Source organism: Seriola lalandi, unplaced genomic scaffold, assembly GCF_002814215.2.
Source record: "Seriola lalandi dorsalis isolate HSWRI2012SDOR001 ecotype SW California unplaced genomic scaffold, Sedor1 jcf7180002054795, whole genome shotgun sequence".
Lineage (NCBI taxonomy): Eukaryota > Metazoa > Chordata > Actinopteri > Carangiformes > Carangidae > Seriola > Seriola lalandi.
Window position 1 is genome coordinate 495,064 of NW_019525348.1, and position 17,227 is coordinate 512,290.

General features: G+C 39.3%; 1 protein-coding gene across 1 annotated transcript; it reads right to left on the reverse strand.

Annotated features, from left to right (window-relative positions):
* Positions 1 to 1,809: 1,809 nt before the first annotated feature.
* Positions 1,810 to 8,593, reverse strand: chchd1 (coiled-coil-helix-coiled-coil-helix domain containing 1). Its single transcript, XM_023425699.1, has 3 exons — positions 8,265 to 8,593; positions 5,097 to 5,215; positions 1,810 to 2,826 (listed from the first exon to the last, which is right to left on the reverse strand). The coding sequence occupies exons 1-3, from the start codon at positions 8,401 to 8,403 to the stop codon at positions 2,716 to 2,718; spliced, it is 369 nt and encodes a 122-aa protein (XP_023281467.1). The 5' UTR covers positions 8,404 to 8,593; the 3' UTR covers positions 1,810 to 2,715.
* Positions 8,594 to 17,227: the final 8,634 nt, after the last annotated feature.

A 17,227-nucleotide genomic window follows, 5' to 3' on the forward strand; every position in this document is an offset into this window, starting at 1 on the left:
CATGCACTGTGTGTTTTAACACCTTTCTATCAGAGCCAGCATGAGCTTTTTCTTCTTCTTCTGTGGGATCGGACAACACGGGCTATCCTTCTCTCCTTGTGCACTTCAATGAGCCTTGGGCGCCCATGACCCTGTCGCCGGTTCACCAGTTGTCCTTCCTTAGACTACTTTTGGTTGGTACTAACCACCGGCAGTTTTGGAGGCGCCCTGTCAAAGTCACTCAGATATATATGCCGCCCATTTTGCTGCATCCAATACATTTACTTCCAGGACTAAATGTTCACTTGCTGCCTAATACCTCCCACCCACTGTGCCATTGTAAAGAGACAATCATTGTCACTCACTTCACCTGCAGTGGTCATAATGTTATGGTTGATCGGTATATGTGTGACAGGATTTAAACCAGTTTCGTGCTGTAACCTTAAAACCAACCCACCATTTGAGATGAATCAAAAGGACGCCATGATCCACAGTGTTGAAGGCAGCACAACGATCTAATAAAACCAAGATGACATTTCCCCAGAGTCAAGAGAGAGTCATTTATCACCATGTCATGTGCTGTGAACCCAGGTTGAAATGGATCAAGAATCTCATTGGTATTCAGGATACCATTGGCTGATACTAATTAAAACATTTAGCATGGAGGTTATTGTTTTTGAGCAAAGGCTTAATTGTTAAAAACGTGGGGTCAGTGCCAGAGGCTAAGCAACAGTTAATAACTACACCTGTTATACTGCTATGCCTAATTATATCAGCAGTATCCTTTATCATAAGGGAGTGAACTACATCATGGGAGAGAGTGTGCATGTGCTTCAAAAGAACAACAAAAGCAACTGCACTGGCTTCCTGTTAAACACTGTATTGATTTCAAGATTCTCGTTTTCAAGTCACTTCACAACCTGCACCTCTGTATCTCTCTGATCTACTTCACACCTGCCTGTACTCTTAGATCTTCCTCTTCCATTAATCTCACTGTTCCTCCTGCCTGTCTGACCACCATGGGCTTTAGAGCCTTCAGCCATGTTGCCCCTCACCTCTGGAACTCACTTCCACAAGACACCTGTAATATAATCCCACCTTACACACCCCTTCAAACTTCCCTATTTTGTTTGACTCCAGGCTTCCATTCCATGCAATCACATTAATTTTAGACAATATTAATATTGTTGGATTAGTCTGTTGCTGTATATTTCTCTTACTGTGTTGTAAGGTGTGCTTGAGTGCCATGAAAGGTGCCTATAAATTATATTTATTATATTATATTCATTATATTATATTGGGATATTTATATATCCTACTTTCCTGTAATTATAAAAATTAAATATATTTCTCATATTCATGCCTGGAAGAATCTTGATACGATTTTAGACACCCCTAAATTGGACTGTAACGTCTGTCTGCCTGCTTCATGACATCAGTGGCTTCCTCCTCAAGTCTCTGGTAGATGTCAGTAGCAGTAGCTAACTATCTGGCTTGTTTAATACACTTTACTTTCTTACCATCAAAGTTTCTGAATTAGAGTGTGTTAAGTGTCTACAGATGGATGTTAATGTTAGTTACAGTTTAGCTACCTAATGTTAGCTAGCTGATAGCGCCCTTCTGTTTCCAATGTTGGCTTGTCATTTCATTACCAATATAAAATCTCGTATATTATCTAACTTCAGTAAACACTGTTGTGTAATTGAACAATATTAAAGTACATGTGCCTGCACTGGACTGGGTTCCCTTAAACCCTGGAGAAGTAGTTCACCCCCGACTGTCACTGTATAATTCACACTCTGCCTAACAAGATATTTATCAAACCATATATTCAAACACAACTGTCCAATTTTATTTCAAAATGGTCACAGTACATGCAGAGACATACTGTTCAACAGTCAGACTTTGGAATAACGTTGAACTTCAGTTAAACTTCAAAAAGAAAAAAAATATTTTCCATGAACTTAATGAAGCTGTCAGTTGCTCTTATCTTGTACATCAATGGCACACTCCAAAATCTGCATTTTCTTAAAAGTCATACAAATTTTTATTTTTAGTTTATTTAATTTTGTAACTTCAGAGTGTGAACACACCACAGACTCTGTAAAGTCTGGAACTGGGACACAATCAGAGGAAGAAAGAAAATGAGAAACTGATGAATGATTTGATCAAAAACTGTTTAAATCCATTCCAACCACAACGAGCTTCGCTTATTGGTGATTCATGTGACCCTGTCTGTCTGATAGGCTGATGTTAACCACCATCTCAGCTTCCACAGGAGTGATGAGTCATTTCGGCGTTCAGTGATAATGGTAAGTTCCCGGCCAGGAGCCATGAAACCCAAGACGAATAATTCCATCACATCCACTAATAACATCTCTGCTCTGAATGAGACCACTCTGCTAAATTGGGTTGAGACAAGATGGCGTCATTTTCATCAGAGTCAATTCAGGACACGAGGAGAAAGTCACATTATGTTTCAAACCATAAAACCCAATGTGTTGTGAAAACAAAGGCTGTAACAGAAAACTGGTCTGCGTGTGTGTGTGTGTGTGTTGAAATCTGCCTTCTCAGTGTTCTGCTCCTTGCTTAATTCATTTAATAAATGTATATGGTACCGCGTTGTTCATTCATACAGTAGCTGACAACACCTTAAAGTGAGGAAACCCAGTTCCATGACTCAGTCCAGCAGCCACATTGAGTCCATACAACACGTGCATTCGAACAGCTGGCTTCCTAGACCTCGGTGCGTATGTTGGGGTATCTCTTCAGCAGGGTTGTGGCTTGTTTTGGGTGCAGACGTCCTCCCTGCATGCTGGTCAGATTAGATTTATTCTTCATCGCAGCCTGTTGAAGAAGAAGAGGAGTGGTTACCAGAGCTTTTCAATGAGTGCATGTGTTTATTAAAGTACAAGCAGCAAACTGTTGCACATCTGAAGCACAGAGTAGCAGCGAGCTTCACCACTCAGACACTCAAACATGACTGATGAGGGGAGAGGCAGACATTCTCCATGTGTCCAGCCTTGTCGGTGTTGAGGATATACTAACTCACAAATAGTTTCACAGCTGTTTCCATGGTAACAATCAGTGATACCTGCTGACCAGTTGGACGAAATGACAAAAAACATGTGTAATGAGAAGGTAAAAGAGCTCAGGAACCTGTAGGAAACCTGCAGTGGTGACGACAAGGTCATTTGTTTTGATTTGACCAAGGAAACGATCCTGAGTGTGATGAGTCAGCACAGGTACTGAGACCTGACACATTAAGAATCCACAGCAGCTCTGCTCTGCTGCACTGTGCTGAAGACTGCAAGGTTTTTTGTATTGTTCCTCTCCACTGATACTGAACAGTAAAATGGGATTTATTGTGGGGGTGTTGTACAAGGTTCTTCTTGATTTTGAAGGGTTTTCTTACTTCTGGTTACTTTCTGATTGACTCGTATTGAAGAATTAGATTGGATTGGATTTGCTAATGTTGTAGCATCTTTCAAGACTTAACAGTTCTTGATTAATTGGTCTTGACTAAAACTAGACTAAAGGTTTTAGTCGCGTAAACACTGACTACAAATGAAATAAGGGTGAAGTTGACTGAATATGATTTAAACTAACATGGACTTGTTATCTCAGAATTAAGACTAAATCTAACAATAGAGGACAAATAACACTAGACACCACTTAATTAATCTTAATTTAAATGAACACTATTTAAATCCTGGATCCATATCATGCCACAGCAGCATTTGACAATACAACAATCTACAGTATGTACTTCTGTTAAAAGCTTCTTTTCTAATCTTAAAATCATTAATCATTATGTGCAATGAAATAAAAACATACTGATCACATAAAATAAAACATCAAATCAATACAATAATATTTAAAGGTGTGCGTCAGTGGAGGTTATCAGCGAAATGACTTTTTCCAGTCTGTGAGCTGAAACTGTTTTAGGGCCCAGTTTCTCCTGCAGCTTTATTAACGTAGAACATGAAATGATGGAATGAATTTCAGCATAAAAAAGTTAACTTCAGTAGGTTCTTCATGTTTACAGTCTCTTATGATCTATTTAATTGTCTTATTTTCAATGACTGGTTTTTCAATACAGCGATCCTCTGGTTCTGGATTATCAACACTGACTGTCGTGCTGATAAAAACACCCACACATTGATTAATAACTGAGTAATCATTAATAACTCAAAGCGTTTTTCACCTTCATTTTTTCTCAGAGGTTGTGTTTTTTGTTTTCCTGGTTGGTCATTAATGGTGCTAACTTTCTAAAGCTGAGATAAACTTGAGATAGACTCAACAAGAGGTCTGAAAGGATTCTGATTAATAAGCAGATCTGACAATGGAGTCAGATTGGATCATTTCAAAAGCTTGAAAGGAATGAACAGATTCTGTGCTGTGCAGAAATAACTGTGCTCCTTTGAGATTTGTCTTTGCTCCAGTTTGTTTTCATTTAGAGGTGCTGGTGCCTCTAACAATAAATAAATAAATAAATAAATAAGTCCTGAAATATGAAAATTAGCTGCTTTTCCTGCTTGAGGAAAGGCAGTGGATTGTTGGTGGGACAAAACGAGCAGTTTAACGACGTCACCTTGGGCTTGAGGAGATTATGATGAGCATTATCAACCATTTTCTGATGTTACAGACAATTAACAATTAACTGAAAAAATAATGGACAGATTAATCAATTATAAAATAGTAGGTTTCAGCCCTCCATATGTTACTTTATGTGGAGATGGAAACGCAGAGGAGGGAAGATTGTGCAGCACACAGTTATGAGTGAGAGAGGAAGAGGAGATTTTGTTGTGCCTCCTCCCAGGAAACAGCTGGACCCTGTTGTATGTTAACTGGCCTAATGACATTCTATACAGTCTGCTGCACAGTCAGCTCCACTCCAACAGTGTACACAGAGTCAACAGCAGAGATCTGATCTGATTATTTCAATTTGCAAATGATTGCCATTTTCTCATATACTGTGTGCAGATGTAAGAAAAAATTGTGATACAAAAATGATTTAATGTACTAATAACCTTTTACTTCCTGTGAACATGTTATTTCCCAGTATGCATTAGAAAAGGTTTTTACAGGTCATCTCAGGGCTGCTGTGAACGCACCTGAGCCGCCTCCACACAGCTGTAGAAGGCCTTCGTCTCCGTAGAGCACACACCGTCCACAAAGTTGTTCTGCTTCCAGCAGGCCATCAGGACGGACATCTCTGTGACACAGGTGGCCTCTGCGGAGAGAAAAGCTTCAGTTTAATCTTTAATCCACTTTGAGAACTTCCATAATTAACGGTGTGTTAACGAGCTGCAGGAAGTGAACGATTTAAACAGACGACTGCTGGTTTGACACTGCAGGTGTGATACAATAGATTTATAGGTAATAAACTAGAAGTCCACAAAGCAGCCCTTTCTAAGCCATGTATTTAATTAAGTGTTACTAATTACTACTCATGTGTAGTTAATTAATCTGCTGTTATTTGGCCAAAGATGGGTTTGTCAAGGAGACATACCACTCTCAGTAGGTTAATACACCACAAACACAGACCTGCAGTTTCATTTATAGAACATAATCAATGTTTAAATGACAATAAGGGTCAGACAAGTTCATCTTCTGTTCAGCTTTACATGTTATTAAAAGAAAATTAAGTCCATGAGATGCTGACTCACACCTAGCCCAAATAAAACTCCAGCCACTGTCTGCCCCCCTCCTGTTGGAGGACCACTGGCTCTAGACAGCTCCAGTCAGAGGAAATGAAAAGTTGCTGTAGTGCAGGGCAGTTGAACCCAGGAAATGGGCAAATCCTGTTTATAACTGCCCAGCTCAAACAAGCTCTCTATTGGCTGTGTACATGAAACCCAAACCAGCTCATTCCTTTGTCGGGGAGATTGTATGGCGACATTTAAAGCTGTATTCTGATGGACATCTTTTTTTAGTTCACCCAAATCACTACTGGGCCTGATCCTGTGTACCTAATATACCACTGTAATATGGCTGTTAGGAGATTATACTGCATCATGGGTCTCAAATTTGGAGGGGATCAGTGTGGTTGGGTCTTAAGCTGATTCAGTCAGAATCTGGAAGAATTCAACCTAAAAACTCCACCTGAACCAGACAGTTACGAAAACACTTGTGGCTGAGCTGTGCTCAGAAGAACACAAGAGGAACCGTCATGTGCACGTCTCCTGACTGCACGAGGAGCCGAAGGACTACACAACTCACTGATGCATTCAAGCCCAAACTGACACCACACACTTCAGGTGGGTAGGAAAAGAGGGGCGTTTGTTTTCAACTGTTGCAGCCCGTACAGGAGCTCCACACTCTCTTCAGTTAAACGCATGTTGCCTTCCATATGCTGTTCCCTGTGTATCTCACATTCACAGTGTATGTGATCTCCATAATGTGTTTGTCATATGATGCTGACACGAGTGAACTCTGAAAAAAAGAGGTAGTGATGTTGGGGTGATGGTGGGGATAGTCGAATAGGTGGGACACATACCACATGGGCTCAAATGCCCTGAGCAGTGAATCCCCCGGTTTGACTCCAGGCCAGACGAACCATTTGCTGCATGCCATTCCCCTTTTCCCTCTCCCCCTTTCCTGTCTATCTCAACTGTTACCATCTAATAAAAGGCAAAAAAGGGCCAAATAACTTGCTTTGAGCTTTTCCTGTTTCCCTGTCTGTCTTCATGTACTATTTCCTATTACCTAATGTGTTCATTCAGATCCAGGGCACCATGCACTGCACCTCTGACCTTCTTTAAAATTTGTTTGTAGGGACATCCCAGGATCTGATATCAGAGCCAATCACTGTACTCTAATCAACTTAACAACCCTTACTTCCTGTTCCTCTGTCCACACCAGAGGGAATACACTAGCCGTAAAGTGATATTTCATATTTGCTATCTATCACAATGTCACAAATGTATGGGAAGATGTAATGTAAGATGAACAAACTGATGATCAATGCAATGAGCTGTGTTAGGGTTTCACCAAGTTACATTTTAATTTTTAATACCAAAGTATGAAGGATATCAATAAACCAGTCAGGATGATCATCAAGTATTATTTACCCAGTGTGAAACAAGTGTAAATTCATTGACATTTATTTAGATGGGTGAACCAATTAAAAATATAAGTAATTAATATAAGGTCAAATGTCTGGAAAAACAGGACTGGAGATTTTCAGGTTTTGACAGGTTTTACAACAATCACTCATCGTGTAACTAAAGTTATAAAGTTATAATATCGAGGAAATATTCAAGTCTAAAATGGTAAATTAAATATAACACTTGTACTGAGGAAATGAGAGCTCTTTAACTTCCTGCAGACCCCCACTGTTAATCACATCAAGAAGGTAAACATGTTGGACCAGCATGGCTTCAGGGAAATACTGGACTCACAGGACCTTTGAGTCGACAGGTGTTCATTCACTATAACAGAAACATTCTTATGGGAGCCAGTTTCACAAAGACAGACTGTGGCTTAGATAGAACAAACAGTCAGACTTCAGATAAACTGAATCTCAATTCCTCTGTCGCACAACGCACAAAGCAGTTTAGTTCTTGACTATCTTAAACTGGTCTGTGGTACAATGAATTCTGGGTAAATTAAGACTTTTTTTTTTTTTACAATAAAATAATGGCCGACCGAGAAACCACATCCAACCACTGAGCTCTATTTACCCCGGCAGGAAATGTTGTTTTTAAAGGAATCAACAGTTACAAGAACGTTTTATTTTGGAAATTCAGTACTGAGTGAAACACTAACACTATTTCCCTTCGCACTGTTCTTCCCATAACAATGTTATCAAACCACTAATTATGAGACATTGTTTCCTGTTTTTTGTTGCTGTTGTGGTGCTAGTGGTCAGCGCCTGTGTCAGTGATTGTTACCACGGTAACATTGGTCTTAGGTTTAAGTTAGTCTGGGGGTACGGAGTCTCTTTTTGGCCTTTATTTTTGTTAAACAGTCATACTTGCAGTCTTACTTACTTGATTACTTACTTAGACTAATGTATGAGCAGAATGAAGACTGGACCAACACTACAGACCAGTCAAAAACATCTTTGTGAAACAGGCCCCTGTTAATCTATGATAAACTGATAAACCACATCTATCTGTGCATCGTGATACAACTGTATCTCACACAGTGTGTTTGTCTGACCGACTTATATTAACATAGTCGTTCGTGGTGCATCTTTGTCTCTCTGCGGTCAACAATATGAATGAGAACAACCACAGGCTCTGAGGACACTGGCCTCTCCTTCTCTGTATTCCTACCTCCTTTCTTGAGTTTGCGGTTGGCAACTGCATCTCTCAGAGCCAGCGTCCTGTTGGGTTTCAGCACAGGTCTACCGTCCTGTCTACTGAGAAGCCTGCTGACCTTCTCCTGGAACAAGATGCCTCCCTGCGCCGCCATGTTGCCTCCTGAACTGTCACCTGCTCCTCACGACCTGTGGCTGAGCGTGGCGGGAAGCTGAAGGAGGGAACAGCTGAGACTGTGAGCGAATAGAAAAGATGAAGAAGAAACCGACAGTCTTCACCTCAATGCCGCACTCCTTCACCGAGTTCTTCTGGGCAGCGCCATGTTTCACCGTAAAAGGCAAGTCACTGTCGTAAAACCAACGTGCAGCCTGCTTCCTCCAGCCACTGCCGCATTCAGGTGCTGTCGTAATTCTCAAATCTAGTTATGAGCAGCACCTGTAAAAGGAGAGCAAAAAGATGGAAATCATTTAATATTGGAACATGCAACATCAAGACATCTTACCTGAGATTCCAAATTTCAATGCAGAACTTCATATGGAAAGGCATTATTTTAATCTGATTTAAACTTGTTTTATCCTAGTTTCAGTTTGGTAAAGCACAGATATGTCCCAGCTTTACTTTCACAGTGCTTATTATCATCAACTGTAAATTCAACCCAAGACAAAATTCTTGTTTTCCCTAATCCATAATTCCTCCTCTTGAATGAATTTAAATAATAAATAAATCATCACAGGTAATGGATTTGAAATGGATGAAAGAAAAAAAAAATAATGGAGGTTTTTTGATCTATGATTTTTTGATAATCTCTATTTGTGTTAATGTGAAGAAAAAGATATATATAATATCTGCAATATACTAAATAGAATGATGTCTTTTAATTCAGGTATTGATGCAGAGTGTTGTCCTACAAAATCCCATTTTGTCATAATGAAATATTAACTTTGATCATTACAGTGCACAGCCCCATACAGAAATGTAATATATAACATATACGTCCCTATATCAAGAGTTATGTTGCCATATATGTAATTTATTAGGTGATATATTGTTATCACATATATACATTCTCTGGATATAAGTTTATAACATATACGATTGTTTGTAATTTGTATGTTGTACATGTTATATGATTCATTTTTATATGGTACAACATCTTGTTAATGATATATAGCCTATGTCATTTATATATGCAAGTTTATTATAACAACATACATATAAAAATTCTATATGGTTATATATACTGTTGTTCATAAAGTTGGAATAAAATATTTTTTACCTCTTTCCATGAAATGATTGTGACAATGTGATTTATTTAATTTCACCCGGGTAATTTGGACACATAATGTAAAAATTGTACCTGGTCAGAAGTGATTACTGATGCATTTGAATAGGAATAAACAGAGGATTGTGTCTGAAAACAAAATTATTCCAACTTTATGGGCAACAGTGTATGTTTTTCTTTTTAATTTCTCATCATTTTAAACATGGCTATCTTCCCTTCCTGGAAAAGTGGTCTCAGACTTTTGGACTCTCCTGTTCATAATATCAACAAATATACTGACTGACAGGCTTTGGGATGAATACATATTTACATAACAAACAGTATGTCTACAATATTAGTATATGTAAATAAACATACATACATTTCTTTAACACCATACAACATAAGGACATAAATGCATTTCATTGACCTTATTTTTTTTTACACAGGCTGAGATCTCACTGCAACAGACATTTATCAATTTGACATGACACACACATCTTCATCTTCATAATTTAAAAAGGAGAGACGACTGTTGTTGCCACTAAAAATATATCAAAAACAATTAAAAAACAAAAGATAAGAAAAATCTGCCCAAAAGGGAAGCAGTGTCTTAGCAATATATTTCATATCACTCCATGGTGTTAGAGGTGTTAGAGTGCTTTATCGGTGACAGCGATTGTGAAAAGACTGTGCACAGTTTCCTGTGGAAAGAGTCCTCTGCTCTATGTTCTTCTGGCACTTGGCCTATGGCTACATGACATTCAAGGAGAATGCAGGGCAAGTCATAACATCAGCCTGTGTCTGAGGGCATGTTCAACGTGGCTGCAGCGTCAGCAGGTATTAGAGTTGGTGCCATGTCAAATGAGTTCAGATTCAACTTTATAACATCTGAAGAAACATCACACCCACACTCTGACATCGTGGCGCTCACATTTCTGATGTTTCCAGTTCAGACAGATATGTATAGGCTAAAATAACAAAACTGCTCTGTTACACTATGTTCTGTAGATCACTGGCTCACAACTGTGACCCATTCAAACCATTCATAGAGATGAGTTACAATTAAATAATAAATAGACCAACTATCAAATATGGTAATGACACTTACTTTTACCTCTGTAAGAATACAGTGGAAGTCCCCGTTTCACCTGTGTTTTCACACACTGTTATCAAACAGTTTTTCATTTCCACATCCAGCAGTTACAGAGCAACAGGATCATTCATGTGGAGCAGTGTTTGTGTCAACCAGATGAATTTAAGTCTAATATTTCCTCTCTTTTAGCTCTGTGTTTGGTCTCCACCAGCTCCTCTTTAGCTGCTAAATGCTCCACTGTGTTCACCAGCAGCTCTCTGACTGTCTGTCTGCTGTTTGCTGCTAAGCTGGAAGTGGACTGCGGCTTTTTTTACAGCCTGTTCTCTGAAAATAAAACTGATGCTATGAGAGTGGTGAGAGTGAACCCAAACAGTAAAATTGTGTCCACACAGATAAACTATGAGCTGAAACCCCCCCCCATAAGCTGTGTAAAGCTAAGGTGAGCTGCAGATTCATAATTCTCTTTAAACATTGATTATTGTCACTTTAATTGAATAATCAATAATAATAATAATTCATTGATTTGATTTGCTTTAGATGTCCTCTGAGAAAATACTTTTTTCATCCGAATCACAGTTTATTCTCTTGTGTTCACCTTCTGTCTGGGAGATTCCAGAGGTGGCACATTCCTGCCGCTGTTCTCTGTGTCTCTGCACGTTCTTCACCTGGAGGAAACCTGCTCTACACAGCTGTCTCTGCACTGCCAGAAATATGGGCCTGATACTGTGCCAGGATCAGTTTATCCACATTGATTTGACACTTCTGCCTTAGATTCACATCCAGGCACCAGTAGAGCTGCCACAAATCAAGATCATTTCCTTTTCTTGCCTTAATAATAATAACTTTATTTATATAGCACAGACACAAGGGCAATAGCTTTATAGAGACATATAAGCGAAATGTTTATTTTTAAGGTTGACTATTTACATATTTATGTTTATTCAAATATTATTTACATATTTACACATTTAAATATTTACATGTGCATCTTTGAAATCAGTAACAGTAACCTGAATCAATCTCTCTAGTTTCCCTTGTATTTACCTCAGTCTAAGTCCTTCTAGCCTCTGATTGGTTAAAATAATGACATGTGACTTTCAAGACAGGAAGTGTTGTTGTATTGAAGTGGATGAAGTGTGACTGATCGTCTCCAGCAGCCAAAGGGCCCTGAGTGCAAAAGCTCAGTCTGTCCTGGTTTTAGCCTGGACCTCAGAGTTATAGATCTCTGCTGGAGGACCTCAGGCTGCATTCAGGCTCTTAAGGGGATTAGAATATCAGAGATATAATTAGGGGCCAATCCTAGACACACTTTAAAAGTAATGAATTTTAAAATAAATTCTAAAACATAACTAACCAGTGGGTTAGGTATGCTAAAATTTGCTTTATATGGATTCTTTTATTGAATGTGGTGAGCACTCCTGCTGCAGCATTCTGGATCAGCTCAACAGGAATAAATGAGGCAGTATCCAAGTTCTTTGTGGATAAAAAACATAGCATTTTTTAAAAATATTGTGAAGAAGCTGTACCGTCGAAAAGAGTTTTCAAGCAGGGTTGTCAAAAAGAGGTTGTCACTAATAACGGTTAGTTGTTAAACTGATGTTATAAAACCAGCGGCTTGTGCAACATTGAGAGCAACCTGCCATTTCCCACATAATCTGAGCTGGCAAAAACAATATTTAAATATGTTCCATAGTCCTTGGGTTGTCAAAAAGAGGTTTAATGCAGGAGGACAGGGAACCAAGGGGAGAAGTGAGGGGACATGGGGTCATTGGAAGAGTCTGGACCTATGATATCAGCTTCTGATTTTTCTGAGTTTAACAAAGGAAGGTTTTGAGGAAACAAATTTTTAACACATGCTGTGTTGTTGTGTGGAGTCAGATCCGGGGCTTCATCCGCATAAAAATGGAATTTGATACGGTGCTTCTGATTTTGCCCTAGAGGTAACAAATAAATGGAGAATAATAAAAGGCCAAGGACGGAGCCTTGCTGCAGCAAGATCTAAAGGCAACAAAACAGATGTTTGGCCACAGTTGGCTGCTGAAAGAATATCATTAAGTACTGTAAGAAGTGCTGCCTCAGTACTATGGCCTGCCCTGACTGAGATTTATCCAAGAGCCTGTTGACATTCATATAATCAATGAACGGCTCAACATCTACTTTTCTTGACATTGGCCAAGAGGGGGAGTTTAGATATTGGATATTGGAAAGAGATGACATCTTAAGAAGTGATTTAACTAAAGTTGAGTTAAAATATTCAGGCACTTGACCAGATGAGAGTCAGGAACTGATGATGGCTGGGATAAATGGAGAGAATGAATGAAATATTTCTTTGAAGAAGTGAGATTTAAAAAACACTCTTCACATCTCTCAGCTGATGGCTCAATTAAAAGTCAGGGAGGGTTTGGTGTGTGGCTGACAATATTGAAGAGCTGTCTGGAGCTCAGTGAAGATCAGAGAAATTCTATTGTGTCAGTTGATGTATATCTCCATTCCATATTTACATACATATATAGCTGTACTGTCATGTACACACGTTTATATCTCCAAACACATAAACACATACACATACATACAGACCTGCACCTACATACATGCATACATACACTCATACAGATCCATATCCATACACATAAACAAAAAGGAAAAGAAAAAGTATTTAAAGAATAAAAGGCTTTAAAATGTTATTTTAGAAACAGACCTGCTGCTACAGTTTTATGTTACAGCTTCATGTGTACTACTTGAACATGATCCGTCTGATGTTTCATTGACATTTGTGTCAAGTATAATTAGTCAACTTCCTTCGCTTAATTTGAAGAAGGCCCATCTTTTATCCAGCTTCTTTTAGTTACTGTTGATTTTGTAAGTTACCATTTCCATATTATATATATCTTTTACTGTTTCTAGCCAGTGTTTACCCTGGGAGGTTCCATTTTTTGCAGCCCTTTGTTTCTTGTGTAAGAGCTACGATTCTCATGATCCAAAACGCATATCATTTTTTCTTTTGCAGGCTTGGTGTGTTCCTAAAAGAATATTTGGTTTTTCTAGATGCCCTGAACGTTTGTTCTATTGTCTGTAAAATATGCATTTTATTGTTAAGGCAAAGCTGCGAGGATGTTTTACTCCTGTTAAGCCTCAAAGGAGCAACGTTCACTTTCGTTCACACAAGCGGAGTTAACAGAACCAGAACAGAATAGTTGAGGTGTTCATTGAAGAGCTAAAATGGAGGTGGGAAGAAATGTACTGACTGATGATACATTAAAATGATACATTAAAAATAAAAGTGTGAGTGACTTGTGCTTTGCAGGTATTCGTATAGTGGAAAATGAGGTATTAAATGAAATAGGTTTATGGTCTGAAACCTCAAGTTTTCTACATAAGATTTTATTTAGTAAAGACCAGCAGATTAGAAAAGATCCAGATTGCAGCCCTTGTGTGTAGTTCAGATAGAGTCCAGCAAAATGAAAAGAATCCACCACACTTAAAGTGAAACCAGCAGTGGACTTGGATTGCCTGTTTCGCTGTACGACAGTACAAAGAGTTTTAGGTTTAAAATGAAGAAAATAAACCAAGGTCAGATCTAAAACACCCAAATCAACACTGCTAAACCTTACACCCCCACTACAGTTCCTCTGGGCTGATTAAACAGAGTGGTGGTGAACAGCATCTGCTACAGCCTTTCTTCACTGTTGGACTTGGACCAGAAAAGCCACACTGTTTACAATAATGCAAACTCAAAGTTCTGCTGAAGCTTTATAGATTGTGCCTGCATGTACAGGACAGTATAGGATGAAGTTCAGGACAGGAAGGATGTATTCAAAAACGTCTAAAATTTCAACACCAGAAAAACAAGAGGTAATTCCACAGACTCAATTATTGAATCAGCAGTTAAGAGGGACTCCTCCTGATTGTGATCTCCTTCCACCGGGGAGGCTGCACCACGGGGCTGTTTCCTCATCGGAGCCGTGGGGTCAAAGAGAACAAGAGAGACGCCATGAGCTGTATGTGCATGTGACAGTAAAGCTTTTATTTTGACATGCTCAGCCACGTTGAGGATAAAAGATAGACAGAAGCATGAGTCACCACAGAACTATTCTTCTTCTCTTACTGCAGAGCATGAAGTAGAAGCAGATAGACATGACTCAGAGCGTGTTGTGGGTTATCAGCAGTAATGATGGGGTGGTAAATCATTTCTGTCACTTCTTCTGCTGGCTGACTGCAGTGTAGGAACCACAAATGAATAGAGAAGGAAGAGCCATTGTTTCAATCAGTACATCATCACAGTTAACCTCAGGCTTTGTGAACTTTCAAACTAATAGTCTTTCTGATGTCTCAGCGCAAAGCTGCATACACACAAATGATACCGCGCTGTAGGTTTTCACATACTTTACTCTTAAAGTCATATTGACAATAACACAAAGGAAAGCTTAAACAAAAAAAATCAGTGAATACTTTAGTCTTTAGAACCTGGAAAAATTGGCAGGAAAAAACTGCACGGTAACAGGACTGTGTGATGGTGGATATGGAGAGGGGATGGGAGCCCAGCGTTTGTGAGGAGCCATTTTACACCTGCTGTGTAAAATACTCAAGCATGTGGCTGAGTGTCTCCGACGTTTCCTCCGCTAATCATTGATACTCAACGTAATTTCACCTGTCAACTTAGCACAAGCAGGTGGTGGGCGGGGCATAAGGCTTGATCCAGATTTTTCAGTGAGAGAGTAAGAGGAGATGGGCTTCAGACACAGTTTTCATGTGTGAAAACCATGTTAAACAAAATATGAATCGTAGCAGAGGATTTTAAAACATGCCTGGACGAACTTTAATATCAACAGAAAAACTGGCAGGATGAAGCACTGGAAAAAAGTCAGGAACATGAGAGGGAACAAAGCAGGAACATAAAAAATAACTCCAAACAGGTTGCAAAGTAAAACAGTGGTGAACACTGGGGAGCACACACGAACTGACAAAGAGTGAGGGAAATAAAGAGACTTAAATCCACTAATGAGGGAAGACAGGTGGAACTAATTAGGGTGCAGCGACCAATCACACAGGTGGGAGATTGAAGACAGGAAGTAAAATCATTAGACACACAAGGACGGTAATTACAAAATTAAACAGGAAATGATGACAGAGTTCAGGAAAAGTCACTCAAGTGGCAGACATATACACTGATAGAGATACTGTACATCTGTGATAAGCTCTAATGAATGCTGATGTACTGTACTGTATCAGATGTCCTAAATATTATAAAGAAAGGCTCCTGTGAGAGTGTTAAATTATTGCTTTTAGACCAGGGGTCCCCAAACTTTTCCCTGTGAGGGCCACATAACTTTTCCCTTCTCTGATGGGGGGCCGGGTTCAGTTTGTAACAGAAAAAGTGTGACGATCGCAGGGGTGCCTAAACGTAAAAATTTATTGTTTTCTAGAAAGCCACACATAACCAAATGACCCTTTCCGGGTTCTTCACAGAAAAAAAAGTCAGGAAATAAATAATAACACTATTAATGAAATAAATAATAATAGTTCAGGGGGCCGGGCCAAATGTGGGGGCGGGCCGTATCCGGCCCGTGGGCCTTAGTTTGGGGACCACTGTTTTAGACGCTGCCTGAATTTGTCATACAGGACTAACTTCCTGTCCCTCTGGATCAGGACCTGTTACATGCTGAAAACAGGCCGAGCCGGGAGACTGAGGAATGCCTTTCAGCATCTCAGCACTGCCTTGTTTGTGTTTCTGCCTCTCCAGCTTTAACATGACCTTTGACCCCCCCTTCTGTCTTGTTTGCCTTCAGTGCTGCAGAGCCTGATTCAACCCTGAAAGCCCTCTAAAGATCTGCATATTTACCAGTGCAGCCCGTGGAAGGCCAGGCTGGGTCACCGCTGCTTTGTTAGCTCTGGTGAGTCTCAGATACTGCAGACAAAGATCTCAGAAGCTCTGTCTGCCCCCAACTAGAAACAAAAAGCAACTGTTTCATTTCATCATTTCAATCCTTTTTTTGTTGGCAATTACAGCCCTTTGTCACTGCAGGAACAAAAGATTTTGTAACGTGTAATTATTTTTACAGCTTCTGCTTTTATGGCACTGTAACATCTGTGTGTGTTCCCAAAATGCATCAGCATAACAAATGAAGTGGCGAAATGCTTCTTTGAGCGCCTCTTTCCCAGTTCATTTGGGAATAGTATTGTTGTTTGAAGGCTGTGCAGTCGTACATGACTGATTGATTTTTGGTCTACAGTCACTCTCTGCCATTCATACCACTTTACATTTGGAAACATGTCAAAACAGATGCCAGAGTCCTTACACACTCACACACACTCTCACACACTCCACTTACCATAGAACATGTGTGAGGGCACTATGAGCTAATATGTTGTTTCACTGATTATAAGTGGGTCTGATACTTGGAGTTGAGCATACCTATTTATTAAATAGACTAAGACTAATTATTTAATTATTATAAGATTATAATCAGAGTCAAGATACTTTATTGAACCCTGCAGGGGAAACACTTTGTTACGATTGCACAAATCAGTTAGGACAGAGGAAGTAAATAAGTAAAAAAAGTAAAAGCTATTATAAAATAGTAATAATAATAGATATACAGCAAGTAAAGAAGATAGAAAAAT

Excerpts from the sequence above, each read along its gene's own strand:
- chchd1 (XM_023425699.1), bottom strand. The coding sequence starts at position 8,403 with ATGGCGGCGCAGGGAGGCATCTTGTTCCAGGAGAAGGTCAGCAGGCTT. Across the intron at positions 5,216-8,264 it reads CCGCAAACTCAAGAAAGGAG|AGGCCACCTGTGTCACAGAG; the intron begins GTAGGAATACAG and ends TTCTCTCCGCAG. Across the intron at positions 2,827-5,096 it reads GCTGTGTGGAGGCGGCTCAG|GCTGCGATGAAGAATAAATC; the intron begins GTGCGTTCACAG and ends CTTCTTCAACAG.